At 44.5% G+C, this 24,301-nt stretch overlaps 1 protein-coding gene and 1 long non-coding RNA gene across 3 annotated transcripts in view; one reads left to right on the top strand and one right to left on the bottom strand.

The window, feature by feature from the left end:
- LOC147912154 (uncharacterized) overlaps nt 1–24,301 on the bottom strand; it is a 199,621-nt gene that overhangs the window by 53,746 nt on the left and 121,574 nt on the right. The window lies entirely within an intron of this gene.
- The window catches only part of LOC106802447 (adhesion G protein-coupled receptor E1-like), a 46,104-nt gene that overhangs the window by 2,208 nt on the left and 19,595 nt on the right, over nt 1–24,301 (top strand). For both annotated transcript variants that reach the window (XM_087425583.1, XM_087425582.1), the window contains exons 3-10: nt 3,996–4,028; nt 9,511–9,657; nt 11,954–12,109; nt 14,210–14,356; nt 18,912–19,061; nt 20,615–20,703; nt 22,049–22,132; nt 22,814–22,991. In XM_087425583.1, the coding sequence (XP_087281709.1) occupies nt 3,996–4,028; nt 9,511–9,657; nt 11,954–12,109; nt 14,210–14,356; nt 18,912–19,061; nt 20,615–20,703; nt 22,049–22,132; nt 22,814–22,991 (984 nt within the window). The remainder of the gene's footprint in view (nt 1–3,995; nt 4,029–9,510; nt 9,658–11,953; nt 12,110–14,209; nt 14,357–18,911; nt 19,062–20,614; nt 20,704–22,048; nt 22,133–22,813; nt 22,992–24,301) is intronic.

The raw sequence follows: 24,301 nt of genomic DNA, 5'->3' as shown, positions 1-24,301 counted from the left end.
GTCCAAGAGAATCCATATGTCCAATGTGGTGGGAGGACGTTTTCTGGAGAGGAGATTCTTTTGTTCAGAGGCTGACAGCTGGTCACTTGCTGAGAGCTAGTTAGTGGCAGAACAAGGGATAACTTCCAGGTCTCCTGGTTCCCACTCCAGGCTCTTTCCTTTGTGCCTTGGACTTGCTATGTGACCTCAGGCAAGTCACATAACCTCTCTGATCTTCAGTTTCCTCAGCTATGAAATACAGATAACAAGGTTCCTATCCCACAGGGATGTTGTGAATCTTGAATCAAAAGAGGTAACTTTGTAAACCACCTGATATGTGTAATAAGAACTTCATAAATGGTAGTGTGGTGGGTATTGGGAGGAAATTTAATCAAACTACAACTCAATGTGAAAAAAATACATTTTTTATGTTTAATTAAGAATTCTCATCTTCCATATAAGCTCCTGTTGGATAGAGGAGGAAAACGTTGTCAGCTCTTAGTATTCTCAATGTCTCAGTTTCTCGGTTTAGTCTTACTTGGAAAACCCAGTTTATATTGTGTGAAGACTTAATCTTTCAAAATTTCTCACCCTGCTCTTGTTCCTCCCAAGATGGCGTCTGGGTGTTGGTATAGGTGCAGCTTATGGGATCTTGTAGCTGTGAAGTGTGGACTCTGGGTGGGGTGCTTTGTCTACTGATGGAGCATGGTTCTACCTTGGTTCTTGCTTGTCCATCAATCCTCTCAAAAGCTTGGCATCTCCCAGGGGTCCATGCAGTAGCTCTTGGTTTCCATGACCAGGCTACAGAAACCAGAAGAGTTTTCTTGGGTCACCTACTAGCTCTCCCCATCTGCTGGTTCTAATCCTTGGCCCCCACACCATGTTGGATGTGGCAACAGCAGAAAGCAAGCTTTTGTTGGGAGAAGTCACCCCTTAGCCTTGATGCCCCTAAATTCACCCACTCCTATCTGGAAGTCTCTGAGGTGACCCATCTCCACTTACATTTAGCCTTGAGGTGAGATGGCAGAGAAGCAGGAATCCTGGTGAGTCTTCTTCGTCTTGTCTCTCTTTTAGCTTCCCACAGTTTTCTTTCTGCCTGTATAACAGGTATATCCCTTACATCATATCCTGAGTCCTCTCTACACCACAGCTTAATGAAATCTCTATCTTCCAGTCCTCCAAGCCTGGCTATTGAAAAATAAAATTTATTGAGATATAACATTGTGCAAGTGTAAGGCATACAATGTGTTGATTTGATACAGTTATATATTGCACAATGATTACCACCATATCATTAGCTAAGACCTTCATCACCTCACATAATTACCATTTTTTTTTTGTGGTGAGAACATTTAAGATCTACTCTCAGCAACTTTTAAGTATATAATATAGTATTGTGAACTATAGTTACCATTCTGTACTTTAGACCCCCCAAACTTATGCATCTTGTAAGGCTTTGCTTTCAAGACTATTGTCTTCTTGGGAACTCAAAAACCCAATTTGGTAATGAAAATCTGAACACTATCGTTTGGCTGTCATTGTGTGTCTGCAGCTAAGACATCTGAAATTTTCCTGAATGAGATGAAATCCTTTGGCAGAATGGGTTTGAGGAGGGGGGTCACATCCCTATAAGTGGAAAAGAGAAAATTACGTCAATATATTTCCAAAAAGGTCATCCTTGATTTTAAAAAACTATCATTTTTTAAATAATAAAAAAGTATTTAATAAAAATTTTTAATAAACCTGAGCCCAGAAAGCCTTTGGTTGGTGAGAAAGAGATTGTACTAATCTCCACAGTTCTGGGACCCCGCCCAAGCCTGGCACAGTGTGGGGAAGTTAGGTGGATAAATAAAGAATATGTGCGCCACATAGAGAGTGTGAGAAAAGTATGGGAGAGGGATGTACAAGAAATTTATAAACGGGAATTCAAAAGGCTTAACCTTTGAGAAAATTTGGTACTATCAGGATTAAAAATCCATAAACACAGGTGTATTAACTTTGTGAGAGTTCATTGAACTGTACACTTATGATAGTTGCACTTTTCTATATATATATTACACTTAGTAAAATGTTATAAAAATGCACATACACTTGACACAGCAATTCTTCATCCAGGAATTTACTCCAAAGAAATGGTCATATAACATAGAGAGATATCTCACTATACACTCAAGGGTGTGCATGTTAGTACTATCCTGGTAACAACCTGGTATAAACTAAATGTTTGTTTACACTCAGGGACTGGTTGGGTCAATTGTTGTGTTGGTTAGAATAACTCTAGCTACTGTAACAAATAAACCCAAAACTGTCAGTGGCTTAATAAAAAGAAATTTAATTCTTGTTTGTTTAAGAGTCCAATGCAGATATTTCTGGCTAGTGAGTGAGTTCCTCCACGCGATGATTCAGGGACCCAGATCCTTCTGTATTGTGGCTCAGCCAAGCTAGGGTCTCAGAGTCTTCTGCAGACAGCGGCAGAAGGGGGAAGGAATCAGTGGAGAAGGCGCACCCACTTTATAAAAGCCTAGGCCTGGCCGTGACACATGTCACTTCCTCTCACGGTCACATGACCATACCTGGATGCAAGGTGAGCTGGGAAATGTAGTCCACGGTTGGGCAGCTGCCTCCTAGTGACAATTCCACACCATAGAAAGGGGAGTGTGGAGTTTTTGTTTGATCTTTGGCTACCTCGCTATCTCTGGCACAGCTATAGCTCATGGATACAATGGAATACTATGCAGCTGTTAAAAAGCATGAGCTAGGTCTATATGGACTTACTTGGAAAGTTGTCCAAAATGTATTATTTTCTTAAATTTCTATTATAGAAATATTAAACAATCAGAGGCAGGGAAAATAGTATAACAAATGGCCATGTGCCCATTGTCCAGCTTCAACGCTTGACAAATTTTGCTTCTCTTGGTTTGCAAGACATACTGTTGAGTGAAAGAGCAAGTAGAAATAGAACAGAGCTGCCCAAAAGAACTTTTCATGGTGATGGACATGTTATATATCCACAGCAGCCACTAGTCACATGTGGTTATTGAGCAGTTGAAAAATGCCTGATATGACTGAGGAATGGCATGTTTCATTTTATTTAATTTTAATAGTTTTAAGTGTAAATAGTAGCTACTGTATTAGAGAGCACAGAAGATTGCAGATTGCATGATCCCATTTGTGTTAAGAAAATTATGTGAATTTATAAATTTATTTCTATTTGATACTATATTTGCATGGTTGATTTTGTGACTAGGACCCAAGCCTTGAAGGATTCACTCTAAGCTTTACACAATGGTTACCTCTGAATATAAGGATAGGGGACAGGGAGATCTTCACGTTTAATTTTATACACTTCTGCATTGCTTGATTTATTTTTACAAGAAGCAATTATTCCCTTCTTAAAATAAGATAAAAACAAAAGAAACAAAAATAAGGATTACCATCATCTTTTGGTTAGTTTCCACCAAAGAGAGCCTGAGATGGGGATTCTGGTGTGAGTAATTCATGAAGAGAGGGCTCTCAGGAGACACTTGCAGACACTTGCAGGAGTGAGGGGAGCAGGATAGGGCAGGGGGAGAAACTAGGCACTCAGAAGGCATTTCAGGAGAGGTTTAGCCACAGCCCATCCCGCTGGAGCTCTAGAGTGTGAATTGCACCAGAGACGTTCACCTGCTCAGAGGCAAGGGGATGGCTGTGCTGTTACACTCCTGCATCTGTCTGTCATCGCTTCTGGACCAGTGAAACAGATGAGTGTGCCACCCTGGTACAGTGGATGGGGAGTGGTGCCAAGAGTGGCTACTGTCCCACCTGTCTCACCTGGCAAGGTGTGAAGAACTCGTGAGCTGATGTAGGTAAATCTCCAGGAAGAGACTGGGTTTTCTTCATCACATACCAACGCCTGCTTCCATAACTTGCCACCGTGACCTTGGCACCCAGGGAAATACAGAGCCTGGCTGGGTGAGAGGGTGGCTCATGGCCAGATCTCCAAGGCAGCTAACAACTTCTCTGTCCTCTGCTTGCAGGTCGGTTGCTGAATCTGACAGGGACGGCTTTTGGTAAGAAACTCCCCCAGATTGAAGGCAATCAGGCCTTGGGCAAGCACTTCCATCTCTCGGTTTCATCATCTGATTAGTGGGTATTGGGACGACCCCTATCTAATGGGATAGTTGTGAGGATTCCCCTCCATGTGGAGTTGTTAAGAGGTAGGTCCTCTGGAGTCACTCTTCCTGGGTTCAAATCTTGGTTCTGGTGCTCATTGCCTTGGGGACCTCAGGCATTTCAGTAAATTCCCCAAGACTTCAGTTTCCTTCAAAATGAGGGCAAGAGGAGGTAATTCCACAGGGTTTTGATGAGGATTAAATGAGGTGGGCACAGGCAGTGCTTAGAGTGGTACGTGGAACATGGTAAGTGCTCCATTATGTTAACACTCCCCCTCCTCCTCCCTCCCCTCCTCCCTCCCCTCCTCCTCCCTCCCCCTCCTCCTCCCTCCCCCTCCTCCTCCTTCCCCTCCTCCCTCCCCTCCTCCCTCCCCTCCTCCTCCCTCCCCTCCTCCCTCCCTTCCTCCCCTCCTCCTCCCTCCCTCCTCCTCCTCCCTCCCCTCCTCCTCCCTCCCTTCCTCCCCCTCCTCCTCCTCCCTCCCCCTCCTCCCTTCCCCTCCTCCCTCCCCCCTCCTCCCTCCTCCTCCCTCCCCTCCTCCTCCTCCCTCCTCCCTCCCCTCCTCCTCCCCTCCTCCTCCTCCCTCCCCTCCTCCTCCTCCCTCCTCCTCCTCCCCTCCCCCTCCTCCTCCCTCCCTCTCCTCCTCCCTCCCCCTCCTCCTCCCTCTCCTCCTCCCTCCCCTCCTCCCTCTTTTCCCCTCACTGACTCTCTCCAGCCACACAGGCCTCCTCGCTGTTCCTCCAACATGCCAGGCAGGGTCCTGCCTGAGGGCCTTAGTATGTACAGTTTATTCTGCCTAGAAAGCTTTTGCCCTGCATATACACGTGGCTCCCTCTCTCACCTTCTTTGTGTTTCAGCTTACGTGTCATCTTCTCAGTCATTTCTCCATTCTTGACATTGTATCCCTCATCCCCAGCTCTCCAGATTATCAGCTCTGTGAAGGTGGAGAATTTTGTGTGTCTTGTTCCACTGCTGAATCCACAGTGCCTAGAATAGTGTCTGGCGTATAGTAGGTGTTTTTGTTTGTCAGGGTTAACCAGAGAAACAGAACCAATAGGATGGAGATATATATATATATATACACACACACACACATATCTGTGTGTGTGAGTGTATAAAGTTCCATTATAAGGAATTGGTTCACACAGTTATGGAGGCTGGCAAGTCTCAAGATCTGCAGGGTGAGGTGCAAAGATCCTGACAGTGAGAGGAATTTGGAGAACTGAGTGAAAGTGAGCATGGCTGATGGGATAGGATAGGAGATGAGCAGGAGAGGTTGGCAGGTGCCCACTCACACAGCTGGGTTGCTATTCTAGTTTGGGGTGGATTTGAGTTGTGAGAAATTGAGTTGTGAGTAATGGGAAGCTCAGAGTTGAGAGACCACAAGTGGTAACGTGCCGGAAGTCTGCAAAGAGAAATGTTGCCTTCGTAGCTGAAAGAGGAAGCTGGAAATGAGAAGAAAGATGTTATCTGAGGCATCATGCAGGGAAGGGAAATAAACAAATCATGCTGTAGGGAGCAAAGCGCCTGGGTCTCAAGACCCTAATAATGACAATCCATCCCTTATGTTTTTATGGCACTTTATAAAGAGCTTTCCCATGATGTCCTATCTTACCAATTGATGCTGGCATTCTCGCTGACCTCTCTTTATTTCACGCCCCACATCCCATCCACTGGCAAATCCTGTTAACATTACCTTCAAAATGAATCCAGAATCCTAGCTTTCCATAGCTCCCACCTGGGTTGTATCCACCATCATTACTCGCCTCGACAAGTGTGGTCACCGCCTCCCTGGTCATTCAGCCTCTGTCCCTCTACAGTGCATCTTCCAACAAATTGCCAGAAGGATCATGTTAAAGTCATGCTCTGTCCTTCCTCTGCTCAAAACTCTCCCATGCTCCCATCTCACTATGATAAAATGCTGAAGTCTTACAATGGTCTAGCAGATTCTGCATGATCTGGCCATGTCACCTCCTCCTACTATTCTCTTTATCCACTGTGCTCCAACCACACCAGCCTCCTTGTAATTCTGTGAAATCACCAGGTGTGACCCTGCCAATGGGCCTTTGCACTTGCTGTTGCCTTTGCTTTATTTATTTATTTTTTTTAATTTTATTTATTTTTCCCCCAAAGCCCCAGTAGATAGTTGTATGTCATAGCTGCACACCCTTCCAGTTGCTGTATGTGGGACACGGCCTCAGCATGGCTGGAGAAGCGGTGCGTCGGTGCACGCCCAGGATCCGAACCTGGGCAGCCAGCAGCGGAGGGTGTGCATTTAACCGCTAAGCCACAGGGCCAGCCCTCCTTTGCTTTAAATAGCTGCTTAGCTCACTCACCTCCTTTAGATCTTTGCTCAAATGTTACCTTCTCAGTGAGGTCTTGATTATTGAGCACAGACCATGCACCAGGCACTATTCTATGCACTCAGGATGCAGTAGTAAGTAAGATGGTCACACATCTCTTCCAGGAGCTCACAGTCCGTCAGGGCGACAGACTTGAAACAACCAATTACAAAAGTTTTTATGTAGAATTATCTTAGAAATTGCCTGAAAATTTATTCCATTTCCAGCCAGACCTATTCTCATGCAGAATTAGTGAAAATAATGCACTTCGGGCTTTGACAGGTTTGGCGCTGCCTCTTGCAAGCTGTGTGCACTTGGGCAAGTTCCTCAACCTTTCTGAGCCTCAGTTTTCCACATCCGTATAATGCAAGTTGTATTAGTTTCCTATTGCTTCTGTAACAAGTCACTGAAAACTTGGTGGCTTGAAAGAACAGAAGCATATTCTTACAGTTCTGGAGGTCAGAAGTTTGAAACGGGTCCCACTGGGCTGAAATCCAGGTGTCAGCAGGGCTGCATTCCTCGCTGGAGGTTCTAGGGCAGAATCTGTTTTCTTGCCTTCTCCAGCTTCTAGAAGCCAACTGTATCCCTTGACTCGTGTCCCGCTTCCTCCATCTCCAAAACCAACAGGGGCTGGTCAAGTTTTTCTCACATTGCTTCACTCTGACTCTGCCTCTCTTGGTTTCATCTTTCACTTATGAAGATGCTTGTGATTATGTTGGTCCCACCTGGATAATCCAGGCTAATCTCTCCAACTCAGGGTCAGCTGATTAACAGTCTTAACTCCATCTGCAACCTTAATTCCCCTTTGCCATGTAGCATAGCATATTTGCAGGTTCCAGGGATTCAGTTGTGGTCATTTTTGGGGGGCCATTATTCTGCCAACCACAGGACTGATAGTGTCAAGTGAGTCCCTTCCCTAGCACCTGGAAGCCTGCCCCCACCTGTGGCTTTGTCCTCCTTGAGCTCACAGTGTGGTAGAGGAGATGATCACTAAAAAGCTAATCACTCAAATAATCCAACAATTATAATTTTTATAAATGCCATAAACAAAGAGCAGAGGGAGGTATGGTGGAGTAAAGGAAGTGACATTTAAGCAAGAACTGTAGAGTGAATAGGAACTGGCCAGGCAAAGCAGAGGAAAAGACAACAGCATGTGCAAAGGCCTTGTGGTGGGGAGACTAGAAATGGAGAGTGAAGAGAGATGTGATTGGGTCTGGTCACTGGGGGCTTTGCGGGTCATGTTAAGTAACTTGGATTTTAGTTCTGAGTGCAACAGAGAGTATTGTAGGCAGGGGTGGGGGTGGATGATCAAATTTGCCTTCAGAGATGATTGCAGGGAACAGTGGGGGATGTAGGGGATGTAGGGAATGCAGCATCCAGAGGAAGATCTGTACCAAGCATAGCCATGGAGATGGAGAGACACAGGTAGATGTCGAATATTTGGGAGGAAGAATCAATGGGGCTTGGGGACTCACTGGACGTGAGTTGAGGACTAAAGAAGTAAACCAAGGTACAGAGAGGTGAATTCCACTTGTTCCAGGGCTGGGGTGGCTAGGATGTAGTTTTGACTGTTTCCATAGAAACCAAATGACAACAACTTAAAATGTTTATTTCTTAGAAGTTTATTCTTCACCCTCTCATAAATCTCCACTTTGGGATGGAACAAGGTGACAGGGCTACCTCGTCTGAGATCTTCTCAGCTCCCAGGTGCCTTCCATCTTGTTGTTTCTCCGTCCCTCAGTGCGGAGGTTTTCCAAAGCATCATCCCCACGGTTATGGACAGATCACCTCATTCTGTCCATGTTCCAGCCCAGGTGAAAGGGAAAGGAGAAGTGAAGACCACGCTCCTTCTTTTTAAGGGCGTGGCCAAAAGGTGCACATATCACTTCTACTAATTTCCATTGGCTGAAACTTAGCCACATGGCCACACGTAGCTGCAAGAGAAGCTGAGATTGAAGCCTAAATGGGTGGGCATTTTATTAAAAGGAAGAGGGGGAGATGGGTGTGGGGGAGTAGCCACCATTCCCTGCTTTGATGTTTCCTGTGGGAGCTTTAACCCAGGTGGTCCTTGCTCCAAAGGCTGCAGCTTTGACTCGCATACTCTTCTGTCTGGAGCTCTGATGCTCACAGAGTGGTCCATGGACCGGCATCATCAGCATCAGTCCCAGGCTTGTTAGAAATGCAGAAACTCAGGTCCCCCAGACCAGCTGAATCAGCATCTGATTTTCCAAGGTCTCCCGGGGATCCCAGGTGAGGCAGATGCTGCTGGTCTGTGGACCACACTTGGAGAAGCAGGAGTCCAGATCAGTACTTCTCACACTTCCTGTGCACACACATCACCTGAGGATCTTGCTAAAATGCAGATTCTCATTCAGTAGATCTGGGGCAGGGCCTGGGAGTTTCTGTTTCCATCAAAATGCCAGGCGATGCTGATGCTGCCCACCCACAGACCACACTTTGAGTGGCAAAGTCTAGGGTCTGTAAGGTCCTTGACTGAGCAGTTTCCTAGGGCTGCTGTAACCACAAACTGTGTGGCTTAAGACAACAGAAATTCGTTCTCTCACAGTTCTGGAGGCCAGAAGTCTGAAATCAAGGTGTCAGCAGGGCCGTGCTTTCTCTGAAGGCTCTAGGAGAGCATCTGCTCTGTGTCTCTCTCCCAGCTTCTGGTGTTCCCGGCAATCCTTGGTGTCTCTTGACTTGTAGATGCATCACTCCCATCTCTGCCTCTGGTATCACATGGTGTTCTCCCCAAGCCTGTCTCTGTGCCTCTTGTCCTCTTCTCATAAGGACACTAATTATATCAGATTAAGGGACCATCCTTCTCCAGCATGATCCCACATTAACTTATATCTTAATTGCATCTACAAGGACCCTATTTCCAAATAAGGTCACATTCTCAGGGACCAGGTTTAGGGCCTCAACATATCTTTTTGGAGGACACAATTCAACCCACAATGGTCGCCTTTGCTCTCTATCACTGGCTTCCCTTGCAGCCCTGCTCTGGTGCGCTAACCCGAACTCTTCCTTCTGTGCTGCCTAGAAACGAATGAGTGTGTGGATACCACCGTCTGCCCAGCTTATGCAACCTGCACCGACACTCCAAAAAGTTACTACTGCACTTGCAAACAAGGCTTCCTGTCCAGCAACAGAGAGACACAGTTCAGGGGCCCAGGAGTGGAATGCAAAGGTGAGTTCACATCCCCTCAAAGGTTGTCGGGAAATCAGGTGGAAGCCAGCTGGGTAGCAGATGTAAGTACTTTTTCTTTATTCCCCAAGTATTATATTATTTCCTCCCTCCCTCCCTCCCTCCCTCCCTCCCTCCCTTCCTTCCTTCCTTTCTTCCTTCTTTCTTTCCTTTATTTCTGTCATGAGAATGATTCCTGGTCACTAAAATTTCCAATGATTACAGACTAGCATTAGGATGAAAATAAAAAAAAAATCCTACTGCCTGTCAACATTCAGAAATAACCACTGATTTCATTCTGTGGGTGTGCCTTCAGCCACCTTTCCATGCAGATAATAAGAATTTCTAACATTTACTGAGTGCCAGACTCCGTGAGAAGGGCTTTATGTGCACTGTCACATGAAATTGACTGTAGGCTTTGTGATGATCTCCATTGTCCAGGTGAGGAAACTGAGGATTGCAGAGCTGAAATGATTTGTTTAGGGTCATGTAGTTGAACTGGGATTCAAACCCAGGTCTTTCTGACTCTAATGGTGGTCTCTCAACCACATCAGCTAATTGCCACACTCTAGTTAAGGGGTGTGGGGAAATGTGTTTAATCTCTCTAAGCCTCAATTTTCCATCTGTAAAATGGGTGTATAAGAGTATCTATCTCAAAGGATAGTTGGAAAGATTAAATGCAATAATGTATGCAGTGTGCTAAGCACATGTACAGTATCAGGAGTTATAGTAACATAAATAAAATAAAGTAACATAATTCCCAGAAGGAGCTAAATTCTCTGTCTGAATTCCTTATATTTAGACCTCAATGCTCCTCTTGACAGTAAAGATCTGATTATGCCTCTGAATAAGACCAGAGGTTGGCAGACTTTTCTGTAAGTGGCCGGATATTAAATATTTTAGAGACTGCAAGCTGTATGATCTCTGTCATGACTACTCAGTGCTTCAGTTGTGGTGCAAAAGCAGTCACAGATGATACAAAAATGAATGGATGTGGCTGTGTGCCAATAAAGCTTTATTTACACAAACAGGTGATAGGCCAGATTTGACCTATGGGATATAATTTGCTGAGCTCTGAATAAGATAATTCATTTCTATCACTGTAGTTTCCAGGGAGCCCCAAACATCCTTCTTTACCTTCGAGCTACTGTTAATGGGTTATTCAGTCAGTTCAGTAGTGCTGGTGGGCCCTGGTGTTTAAATCTGCGGTGAAATCAACATTCCCCATCTAGAAAATGATGGATACCACAGCGATGTTTTTGTCCCCAGTATGTCTTTGACCCCTCACTGTGGTACCTGATACATTGTGAGTTAAATAGATATTTGTTGAATGAAGGAAGATGAACCTTATTCTTTAGTGAACTCCAATCATCCTCATGTTGACAAGCACGTAGTTGTTTCTAATGTTTTACAACTTCAAACAAAGCTGAATGAGCATCCCTGTGATCTTATCTTGATGTGCAGTGGCAGCTCCATATTTCTCTCTAGGAGAGGTGCAGTTGACTGGGAGGTAGCTATAGGACACTTGTGTTGAAGTTGTGCTTGCATAACAAGTACATAACAAGTGTTTATTTAGGGTGACTGGGAAAAGCAGGGGTGAAGGAGGTTTGGGGAGGGCCATGCCATGGTACCATGACTGCACAATTCCATGGGTTCTTCAATGGGTAATATCCTAGAGGTGGCTTTTCAAGGTGTTCAACTTATCTATTGTTGAGTAACAGACCACCTGCAAACTTAGTTGCAAACAGCAATCATTTATTTTGCTCATGAATGAATCTGCTATTTGGGCTGAGTTTGGAGAGGATGGAGTGTATCAGTTCCACAGCGTCAGTTGAGTTGGCTCTACTGGAGACAGGAGTATTCACTTTGAAGAGGGCCCACACACCTGGCTGGTAAGGTGGCGCTCGCTGTTGGCTGGCTGCTCCTCCAGGGCTGTGGGCTGGAGGTCTTAGTTCTCCATGTGAGCTGCTTTTTCATGGCTGGTTGGGCTTCCTCAAAGTATGGAAGGTGAGTTCCGAGACTGAGCATCTCAAGAGAACAAGGAAGTACATTATATTTTTATGACCTAGCGTGATATTCTCATGACCCAACATGGTATTTTTATGACCAGTATCACTTCCACCATAGTCACAAGCATTCTCAGATTCAAGGATAGGGAATATAGACCCCACTGCTTGACGGATGGAGTACCAAAGTCACACTGAAGGAGGGACATATGGGATGAAAACATTGTTTCAACCATCTTTGGAAAATACACACGATGAGGCAACTTTGTAACTCTGACTCTTTCTCTATCCAGATATAGATGAGTGTTCTCAAAACCCCCTACAATGTGGTCACAACTCAGTCTGCAAAAACCTGCCAGGGAGGTACAAGTGCAGCTGTTTGCCTGGTTTCTCTTCTCCTACTGGAAACAACTGGAACCCGGGAAAGCCAGGTCGTTTTGCCTGTACAGGTAATGCTCTCAAGCTCTTAGGCGTGGGTCTTTCGTGGACAGCTACCATTGAGTTGGGTACCTGTGTTTCTCACCATAGACACCCAATCTTGTGTCTGCTCACTCTCCTCCACTGCTCCTCAGACATCAATGAATTCCTCTCCAGTGGGATCTGCTCAGAGCATTCTGAGTGTTCCAACTCCTTGGGAAGCTACAGTTGCAGCTGTCAAGATGGGTTCTTCTCTAACAACTCCACCTGTGAAGTCAAAGAGGGCCTGCCCTTCTTAATTTACCTACTTGATTAAGAATCACCTCATTTGATGATCCTATGAGGCAGGGATCATGATCCCAATTTTAGGAATGAGAAAATTGAGACTCAGAGAGGTGAAGTGACTTGCCCAAGGATGAATAGCTCTTAAGTGGAAGAATCAGGATTTGAACGTCTGTTGTGGGCCTACTATGAGTTAAGCAGTGGATAAGGCAGTACCTGTGAATAATGGGGGGCTCTGTCCCTAGAGCGATTTTATCCCCAGGGGACATTGGCAATGTCTAGAGACACTTTTGATTGTCACAACTGGTGGTGGTGTTGGAGTTGTGTGTGCTATTGTCATCTAGTGGGTAGAGGCAAGAGATGCTGTTAAATACTCTACAATGCACAGAACAGCCTCCCCACAACTAAAAATGATCCAGGCCCAAATGTTAGTAGTGCTGAGGTAGAGAAAATCTGTGCCAGGGAGAGCTCAGATCCAAACCTCAGCATTTTTCCTAAAAGGTATTTGAATTAAGACCTGACAGTCACCCTCATCCTCCTTATCCTTCCATAGTAAATCAGTCACCATGTCTTGGGGAATCTACCCGCTAAATATGTCTTGAATCTCTCCACTCTTCTCCACCCATGGGTCAGGCTTCATCCGTATTGCAGCAGCATCCCCTCTTGTCTCTCCCTTTCTCCAGTCTTGTCCCTTCGAGTCCATCCTCCACACTGCAGCCAGAACGTTCTCACCAAGACACCAGGGCTCCATCTCCCTGAGTCTAGTGTGGTTCTATTGTTCTCCACATTCATTTATAGGAAGGGTGACTCCATCCAGCAGGGCATGGAGTGATCCAGCCCTCATCACATACCCTTTGCTTGGAGTCAGAGATATTTGAAGTCATCTCTGATTTTTCTAGTCCGTTTGTAGCAGTTAGCTATTGCTGAGTAACAAATCACCCTGAAAGTCAATGGCGAAAACAACCACCATTCATTTTGCTCTTGATTCCATGCATTGGTGGTTTAGGTTGGGCTCTGCCAGTCAGTTCTTTGGGTCTCAAACATTCTTCATGTGTCTGTGGTCAACTGTGGTTGGGCTGGGCTATCTCACCTGATTGGGGCTCATCTGGGATGATCCATGTCTTCCATCCTTTATCAGGCTAGTTTAGGGCTTGTTCATGTGGCAGAATCAGGAGGCCCAAAGCATGGGCATCTAGAAGCAAATAAGCGTCTAGAGGTCCAAGTTAGGAACTGTTGCCACATCACTTCTGCTGCATTCTATTGGTCATGCAAGTCATAGGGACAGCTGGATTCAGGGGTGGGAAACAAACTCCATATTTAAAGAGAGGAGTGGCAAAGTCACATCACACTGCATAACTTGCACTCTGAGGTGTGGATACAGGGGTATATATGTGGCCACTGAAGTACCATACTCTTGGCAGATATTTTTTGGATGGATGAGTAGTTGGACAGCTAGATGGACAGCTGCTTGGATAGATGGATGGATGGACGGATGGATGGATGGACAGATGGATGGATGATACAAACAAATGAACAAAGAAACAAAGGAAAAAATAGTGTACTTTTTTCTCTATGCCAAGAAAAAAAGACTACGGGCATTTGTGCAATGTGTCATCATTACATTTTGAAATTATTTGTCACCCTTTTCCTTACATATTATTGGCCAGAATTTATTTTCATGGTCTGGCCTAACTGCAAGGGAGGTTAGGAAGAAGGCAAAAATGTGGGTATTGGGGAGCCTCAGCACTGCGTGCCACAAGATAAGAACATGTAGAGCAAATCTCCACTTGCAGTCTCCTGTCTTCATTTCCTCCCCTGCCTTGAGCCGGGTTTTCTCTTCCACTGTCTAGATGTGGATGAATGTGTGGATCCCAGAGCTTGCACAGAGCATGCGACTTGCCACAACAGTCCTGGAAGGTACTATTGTGTCTGCAACCCAGGATTTGTTTCCAGCAGTGGAAACACGAGATTCCACGGTCCAGGAGAGAAGTGTGAAGGTAGGTGGAGGGATCTGTTGGGGAATCAGGTCCAATTCTGTTTGCAAAGACAGCAGTGGTGGGAGAGGAGTCAGGGCGGGTCTCGGCTGAATCATTCATTCATACATTCATCCATTCATTTATTCCTGCACCCTTCGACCAATACTTCATGAGTATCTACAATACACCAGGTTCTATTCTAGGGACAGCAGATACAGCAGTGAATAACACAGGGGAAAATGTTTGTTCTCCTGGAACTTGTCATCTTGTGTGGAGGGAGATAGATAACAGAAAATAGATGCATGAACATATTGTGTGTTAGGGATAGTTAAAGGAGATGAAGACAAATAAGGCGGGAAAGGCAAATAGAGAGTTCTGGGGATGGGATTCTAATTTTAACAGAGCGGTAAGGAAAGGCCACGCTGAAAAGTTGATATTTGAGACAAGATCTGAAGGAAGTGAGGGAGTGAGAGATTGGGTGTCTGGGGAAGGATGTTCCAGGAGGAGGGAACAGCAGGTACAAAAGCCTGGAGGAAGGATCCCAGACAAGGTTCTAAGCTCTCCCTCTCGTGTGCTCATTCAGTCCTCCCAACAACCTGATGGTACTGGTTGTATTCTACACCCATTTCACAGATAGAGGACTGTGAGCCTCCACTGTGGTGGAATCATCCTCCCAAGGTGTTTTGAGAGGTTTGGGGAATTTGATTGGAGATGTAAAAGAAACTTTCCACTCCAAATAAATGGACTGAAGGTATATTTTATTGTATAGAGCAGAGTAAAAGTGATAGTCTGCAAACAGATCCGAATAGGTCAAATAATCAGAGCGAAAGACACCAGCTCGATCGGAAAGGGAAACACCAGATTGACTGAGATAGCAGCGGATTCGAATAGTTCATATAATAAGAGGGAAAAACATCAGATCGATCGGAAAGGGAAACACCAAATCGACTGAAGGGAAATGAAACAAATCAACCGGAAAGAGAAACACCAGGTTGACTGAAAAGAAAACACGTCAGATCAGTTACTCATAACATCCACGCCACACTGCCGGGGAGAGTCCCTTCAACTGACACAGCTGCGCGGGAATCTGATCATCAGAGGTCCTGGGCAAGGCGTCCCCTCCACAGGTAAGACTCTCACCAGGTCTTGGTTTTTAGCAGTTTATATAGCATCAGTAATCTCCAGCAAGCAGTTACAGAGTTTATAGAGCAAGCATTCAGCGTTCCCATGCACAAATGGTTATCAGTGGTGTACATGCACTGAGCCTCCTGGTTATCGTCCAGCTCGGCAGTTGTGTACGTGCATTGTTTTCCCTGGTTATTGTCCCAGCCCGGCACAGACGGCCAGTCTGCCCCGAGCTACGATGCCCAAAGAACCTTGAAATGTTACAAATTGCAACCATCTCTGTGGGAGAAAGGCCAGTTCCCAAGAAAAAGGCCGGTTCCCACCACACAGAAAGCAGCTCTATATTTCTTTGTGTGCTGGTGGCTATAGGTCAATGAAACGGCCAAACATGGCCGTACTCATGTCAAGACACAAGACCAAATAGATAGGAGATAGGAGAGTCAGGATCTGAGTGTGCCTAGATGTGACTTCACACCCCATGCTCCCCACCAACGTTCTAGTCTGCCTTTGGCAGAGGCCACACCTCCAGCAATTCAAGGTGGACTTGTGTAGGACAGATATCAATGTATTCACCAAATTCCCAGACTCTGAGACTCAAGACAGCCTGAGAAGCTGTCATCCAAACATTCCAGAGCCAGACAGAACCTGGATTCCAATCCTCGTTGTGCCTTTCAAAAGCTATGTGACATTGCATAATTTTGAAGCCTCAGTTTCCTCCTTTGAAAAGTGGAAATATTAGTTTACACCTCATAGGGCTGCTATGAGCATTCGTGGAGCTAATGCATGTAAGGAATCTATGTCAATACCTGCCACAAAGAAAGGTTGAGATGTTAGTGGTTAAATTTTATTTTAGTTAACATTTGCTTGCCTAGTACTTACTGTGTTCCAGGCTCTGTGTGGAGTGCTTTACAGAGGTCACTTTATTTAATCCTCTGAATAACCCTATGGGGTGGGTACTATTATCCTCATCTGACAGATGAGGAAATTGAGACACACAGAGATGAATTCTCTTGTGCATTGAGTTAGGAAGCTCAGGTTGCTTAACAAAATCTTGTAGACTGGGGGCCTTAAATAGCAGAGATTTATCTTCTCACATCTCTGGAGGCCAGTGGTCTGAAATCAAGGTGTCAGCAGGACCATGCCTTCTCTGAAGACTCTAGGAGAGAATCTGCTCTGTGTCTCTCTCACAGATTCTAGTGTTGCTGGTAATCTTAGGCATTTCTGGACTTGTAGATGCATCACTCCCATCTCTGCCTCCGTCATCGCATGGTGTTCCCCCTAAGCCTATCTCTGTGCCTCTTCTCCTCTTCTCATAAAGACACCAATCTGATCAGATTAAGGGACCATCCTACTCCAGCATGATCCCATGTTAACTTACATCTTAATTGCATCTACAAAGACCCTATTTCCAAATAAGGTCACATTGTCAGAGACCAGGTTTAAGACCTCAACTCTCCATCTCACTGGGACAGCAACATGTGCGTACAGGAAATGGAACTGATGGCGGCCATCTTTGGAGGGACTACCATACAGCAGAACACATTTTATAGTCTTCCATCCCCCGGGAAATGCATGCTTCTTTTCATTAGAAATGATATATTTCTTCTTATTCGTTGATCTTTACTAGCTGCTGACATTGTTAGAAGCAGAACAATAGAGGCATAAAGAGGAAAGGGACCTTAGAGAGATTAATACAGCTCTAAGGGCTCTAGGAGCCTATTCAGAATCCCCATCTAGGGCCAGAAAGCAAGGCCATGGTCTTCCACTCTCCTTTCAGTCAAATTATCACCTCTTTTATTTGTTGTACGTATTCAGGTTTCACTTCACAAGAAGGAAGGTTTCTTGGGCCAAAATGTTTTGAAAACCATGCACCTAGTCCAGCTCTATATGCAAAATATAAATCTCACCTGTGCTGTCTCTGACAAGAGCTCACCTAGTCCATGCTTATATATTTCTGGAAGTGGGGAGCTCATGGTGAAAAGAAATCCACTGCTTGATTAGAGATGTTTTCTGTGATACCAAGAACAAACCTCTACCCATGCCTTCCAACCATGTCGTTTGAGGCCTCCAAATTAGTCTACATTCATATCACAAAGACTTCTCATCCCAACTCTCCATGGTATCGCCTGGTGCAACATACAATATGCCTGCATAAGCCCCTAGTGTGGATGGTGCCTATTTATCCCTCATGTTTTGTGAGATGACATAGAAACGTGAAAGGTTTTGTCCTTACCTCCCTCCTATTTATATTTTATTTTTACTTTTTTTTGGTGAGGAAGATTGGCCCTGAGCTAACGTCTGTTGCCAATCTTCCTCTTTTTTTCTGGAGGAAGAGTGGCCCTGAGCTAACATTTATGCCAATCTTCCTCTACTTTATATGTGGTATGCTGCCATAGCATGGCTTGATGAGCGGCGCGTAGGTCTTTGCCTGGGATCTGAACACGCGAACCCCAGGCGCTAAAGCAGAGCACATGAACTTAACCAGTAAGCCACTGGGCCAGCCTCCTTCCTATTTATTTTTTTCTGGGACATTCTATTCCATATATCCTCTGTGGTTCAGAAACCCTCAGAGGGAGAGGTACATCACCTTGTATTGGTTAAGCTGGGGTTTCTCAACCTTTGCACGATTGACGTTTTGGGCCGGATAGTTCTTTGTTGTGTGTGTGGCTGTTCTGTGCATTATTGGATGTTTGGCAGCATATTTTGTCTCTATCCCTGGATCCCAGTGACCACGAAAAATGTCTCCAGACATTGCCCAACGTCCCCTGGAGGGGCAAATTGCCCTCAGTTGAGAAACACTAGCTTAACGTAATAGAAATTTCTTACTCCTTTAACCATCCAGTATGGATATCCTTGGTCAATAGGCAGCTTTCCTCCACAAGGTGATGCAGGGATCCAGTCTTCTTGCATCTCTGGTTTTTCTATCCCTTAGGACTTTGGAATCCTTGGTTCCAGCTAGTGGCAGGGAAAGAGAGAGAAGACACACTTACTTCTTAACCACCTGGTCCCAGGAGTGATATGCCATACTCTCTCCCATTCCATGAGTGAAAGCTAATTACATGGCCCTGCCTAGATGCAAAGGGCTCTGGGAAATGTAGTCCCTGGTGGGCCGCCATTTTTCAGTGACAGTGCTATGCTTTGGAAGGGGAAGCATGGCTTTGTTGGATTGTTGGCCTACTCTGCCTCACTCCACAGACATTGATGAGTGCCTTGATATGTAACCTTTCAGTCAAAGGCATTGAAAAGTGCCTTTTCAATGCAACATGCACCAACACCTCCCAGGGGCTACTTTTGTACCTGCCACCCTGGCTTTGCACCAAGCAATGGACAGCTGAACTTCACAGACCATGTAGTGGGATGTAGAGGAGAGCAGAGGGTTTGCTGGTCAACCTTGGAAAGAAGGATGTCCTTGTTCCTTTGGGTTGTTTGATCTTCCCGAGTTTTTTTGCAGATATTGATGAGTGCTCCCAAGATCCATCACCGTGTGGTCCCAATTCTGTCTGCACCAATGCCCCAGGCACCTACAGCTGTAGCTGCATTGTGGGCTTCCGTCCCAATCCAGAAGGCTCCTGGAAACACAGCAACTTCAGCTGCAAAAGTGGTACTCTCCTTATGTGTCTTAGCAATGGAATCTGTGTCTTGCTTTGGTTGTAAAATCCTCCCTCTACCCAACCTATGGATCCTCTTCTTACTTTCACCTCATTCATTCTCTCTTTTTTTATTAATTCATTAATATATTAATTTGATAAATTATTTTTGAAGCATTAATTAACTAATTAATCAAACAGACCCCTGCACTAGGTACTGGGGATTCAATCCTGGATGTGATGGACATGATATTTGCCCTCATGCAGCTTATAGTCTAGGGAAGGAAGTAGAGAGCGCACACATAATTATTTAATAATTGAAAAATTGTCATGCCCTTTGGCATATTATATACCCCACTAGTGGGGTATATAATATGCTCCAGGCAAGTGACATTTAAGCTGAAGCTTGAAGGAAGAGTAGGGATTATCCAGAAAGAGTGGAGATCACAGCGTGACAGGTTATAGCATGTGCAAAGGCCCTGAGGCTAACAAAGACTGAGGACAAAGGGAAATGGCATTAGCTGCATCTGAGAAGGTGGGCAGAGGTCAGATTCTGCAGGACCTTGTGTGCTGTGCAAAGAATTTTGGAGTCTTTTTGCTGAGAACAATGGGGAACTGTGAAGGGTTTACATTTTTAAAATTACGGATTATTTGATACATTAAAAATATAAGTAATTTATATGGAGGCAATGAAGTATAATAATAAAATGATTATATCCGAGGCCCTTGCCAACATAAGAACCAGAATATCATCAATGCCATTGCATTTTCTGCATGCTTCTTCTCCACTCCATATATCCTTGTCTTCTCCCCAGAGGGAACCACTTGGAATTTTGTGTTTATAATTCCCCTACTTAAAAAAAAAAAAAAAAACCTACCATTTTTCTATCCCTAAACAATATCTTGCTTAGTTTTGTTTGCTTTGGAGCTTTATACAAATGGTATCATACCACATATGATCTTTTTTTATTGAGATATAATTGACATATAACATTCTATTAGTTTCAGGAGTACAACATAATAGTTTGATATTTGGATATATTACAAAATAATCACAATAAGTCTAGTTAACATTCGTCACCCTCAAAGTTACGAAATTTTTTGTCTTGTGATGATAACTTTTAAGCTCTACTCTCTTAGCAGCTTTCAAATATGCAATACAGTAGTTTTCACTACACTCCCCATGCTGTACATTACATCCCCAGGACTTCTTTATTTTATAACTGGAAGTTTGTTCCTCCTGACTACCTTCATCCATTTTGCCCACCCTCCACCCCCACCTCTGGCAACCACCAATCTGTTCTCTTATCTATGAGCTTGGCTTTTTTTTTTTTTTAATATTCCACATATAAGTGAGATCATATGGTATTTTCCAGAGTTGCTCTTTTTCACTCAATAATCACACTTCCCAGAGCCCCTGATGTTGTGGCGTGTAGCTGTAGCTTGTTCATTTCCACTGTTGTGTAACATGGCAATGGATGCATTTACAGCATGGGGTATGATTGTGTAAATAATCACATCTTGCTGTGGTTGACATTTGATTTGCTTGATTTTGTTTTCATCCTAGTGGTTCCCTTCAAGTGTAAAGAAGATGTGTTACCCAACAATAAGCAGGTCCTGCTATGCCAAGAGGGAGCAGCGGTGGAGCCTGAATATGTAAGTACTTTTGAAGGTTCCTAGCTCTTGAAGTTGTCCTAGAAGCCACTTAGGTAGGATGTTGCTTTGCAGTTTTAACGAAGACAAAAATATACAATGGCCTAAACCAGACAGCAGTTTATTTCTCTCTTTGTAACAGTCTGAGTGTAAGCTGCTGAGAGCTGATGTGATGGCTCCATAGTGCTCTGTCATCATGAACACAAGACTCCCTTGTTGTGGTCCAGTGTGGCTGCTCCAGCCCCTGCCATCACGTCTGCATTTCAGCTGGTGGGCAAGGGAGAAGGGGAGGTGACAGGCACTGTCCTTCCCTTCAAGAGTATGACCCAGTATCACTTCTGCTTATACCTCATTGGCCAGAAATTAGTCACGTGGTCACACCTAGCTACAAGGAAAGCTGGGAAGGGAGGACATTTGCTCATCTAAAACTTGGGAATTCTCTTACTAAAAGAAGAAAGGATGTTGGAGTCTCATTACCAGTGAAGATGTTGGTGCTGCATCTGTGTGATATGGGATGCATGTGTGATACATAGCCACCAGGCCAGGCAAAGAGGAATCTGGACGTCTGACTCTCTAATGGAGTCACTCCAGTGAGTAAAGGCTCTATGAGCATCTTCAGGAATTGGTGTAACTATTTTAAATATGAGCTTATAAATTAGCTTTGGAATTCCCATGCACTTTGGACCATTGTCTTTTCTTTTTCACTGTGGTGAAATACACCTAAAAAATTCACCATTTTAAAGTGTACAATTCAGTGGCATTTAGTACTCACAACGATATGTAACCACTACCTCTATCTATCTCTAAAATATTTTCATCACCCCCAAAGGAAACCCTGTACCCATTAGCAGTCACTGCCCATTTCCCCCTACCCCCAACCCCTGGTAAACATTAATCTACATTCTGTCTCCACAGATTTGTCTATTATGGACATTTCACATAAATGGAATCATAAGCTATGTGGTCTTTTGTGTCTGGCTCCTTTCACTGAGCAACATGTTTTCAAGGTTCATCCATGTTGTAGCATGTATCAATGCTTCATTCCTTTTGATGGCTGAGTACTATTCCATTTGGACCACTGTTTTTTCACACATTTACCCATCTTTTTACCCCACTAAATAGTTTTGCTGTTTATGTTTCTTTTTTTGTTGTTCATGGAAGAGAAAGGTTCTGTGGTTCCAATTCTGATCAAATCGTGAGTTTTTATTTCTCTGAGAATTTGAGACTCACGACACCTCAGGAATTTGGGACCACCCCATATGGTGGGCTTGATGGCCCAATTTGTACCTTACACGCTTGGGGGATAGATTGATCAACGCTCATGTATGCTCTTCCCTCTGGCGCACAGGTTTCCTTTTGTGCACTAATGAACACCACCTTCAGCATCCTGGACGATGCCTGTGAGAACAAATCCACCGTCATTTCTCTGAAGGTAACGAGGAAGTCTTTGTAATTGTGTTTCCAGTTTCAAACATCTTGGGGGACACTTTGGGAGCAGAAAGTCCTCTTTATAATTAATAGGTTGTGAGTTAATATTTAATTTATTACAGTTGTAAAGTTTTAAAAATTAACATGCAGTAAAATTGCCCTTTTCTTTACAATCCTATGAGTTTTATCACCTGAGTAGATTTGTGTAACCACCACCACAATCAGAATAGAATAGTTCCATCTCCCCCAAGAACTCTCTTGGGTTTTCTCTTTACAATCAGATACTCCCTCCACCACCAGCCCCTGTAAATCCCTGATCTCTTCTCTGTCATTATAGCTTTGTCTTTTAAAGAATGTGTTATAAATGGAATCATATGGTCTTTTGAGTCTGGCTTCTTTCATTCAGCATACCACCTTCGACATTCATCAATGTTATATTTATCGATAGTCCCATTCCTTTTTTTCTGGTAACCACTAATGATATTTAGTACATTTACAATGTTGTGTAACCATCATCACTATCTAGTTCCAGAACATTGTCATCACCACAAAAGGAAATTCCCTACCCATTAAGCAGCCACACCTCATCCCTCCCTTGACTGCAACCCATTCTCTTGAGGCGAGAGAAAAGACAGCTGCTATTTCATTGATGAGAGAGAGAGAGCAAGTACACCTTTCTTTGCAGAATACGGCTGAGAGTGTTACCTCTGTGCTTGAGCAAACGTCCACGTGGTCCAACTTCACCAAAGAAGAAACGTCCACCCTGGCCATAGTTTTACTGGAGACCGTGGAGAGCACCACATTGGCAGCGTTCCTGAAATCCTCAGAGAATGTCAGTCAGTCTATTCAGACGGAACACCTAGGTAGACTATACCGTCCATGGCAAGCTCACACCTGGGCGCTGATTTTGAAGGGTGACATCAGCAATGTGACTCTCCATGTCTTTTCCATGTACCGTTTCCCTGACTGTTTCGAACCTCTGAACTCACACAAAGCAAGCCTATTATAGTAACGACATCTCTCATTTATTGAGCGTCAGGCACCGTGTTAAGAGTGTGTGGCCAGGCACTGTTGGGGGGGCATCGTTAATTCATTCAACAAATATTTGTTGACTGCCTACTATGTGCCAGGTGTTAAGATATGATAGTCACTTGCTGCGTTCAAGTATTTCCAGCTCTTTCTTCTGGGCCCACGTTAGGATTGTACTTCCTGGCTTGGGGTTAGGTGGGATTTTGTGATGAGTTTAAGCCAGTGAATTGTGAATGGAATAGTTGTTGGTGTGAGGCCTTCCAGAGCCTTCTTTCCCTCTACCCTAGGGACAGGCAGTGTTTCAGATCACAATTTCTCCATCTGTGTGGGTCCCAGGACAAGGATAACACATGAATTAACCCAAGTCAATTCATGATGGACACAAAGCATGAATGAGAAATCAATAATTATTTATAACCCACTAAGATTTGGAGTTGTTTGTTACTGGTGCATGCCCAGTCCTCTCCTGACTGATACAGCTATGGATTTACCACCATGAACGTGCTTGATAGGTGACTACGTGGGAATTTCGGGTACTGTACGCCTTAACGGCAGCACCCCACTCCTGGTGTAGCTCCAGCATCAGTCACATAATCCCAGGTAGTCCCATCCTCATGGGTTCCCAGGAGGCTGAGATGTGGAAATAGAGTATTTGGTGAACTGCCGCCATGGTCAACAAGACCGGCCTAGTAAATTTTAGTGATAGACCTCCGGTATACTACTAGATAGAGTTAGTGCGACTGAGACAAAGACAGCAGGCTAAGGAGGCTCGAGAGGGTCAAGATTAGTGGGAGCGTTGGAAGTCTCACTGGTGCAGGGACCTGAGGGAAGGGAGCCGTGTAAATATTTGGAGAAAGAGCAAGTGCGTTCCTTGGAACACTTGGTGAGTTCAAGGAACAATGAGCAGGCCGGTGTGGCTAAAGTGGAGTAGAGGATGGTGACAGCTGCAGCAGAAGGGGTCAGAACAGAAAGGGAGCGCAGATTGTGTAGATGAAGGTAGGGACTCAGGATTTTATTTGAGGTAAGATAGGGAGTGGGATTGGAGAGTTTGAGAAAATGCATGGCATTATCCGGCTGATATTTTTAAAGGCTACCTCTGGTAGAATTATCTATTTTGTTTTCATTAAGAGTCCTGTAATCATTG

This window comes from Ceratotherium simum, chromosome 39, assembly GCF_057802395.1.
Source record: "Ceratotherium simum simum isolate JZ-2026a chromosome 39, ASM5780239v1, whole genome shotgun sequence".
In the NCBI taxonomy this organism is placed as follows: Eukaryota; Metazoa; Chordata; class Mammalia; order Perissodactyla; family Rhinocerotidae; genus Ceratotherium; species Ceratotherium simum.
The sequence above is the reverse complement of the archived record's forward strand: the minus strand, read 5'-3'. Positions and strand labels throughout refer to the sequence as shown.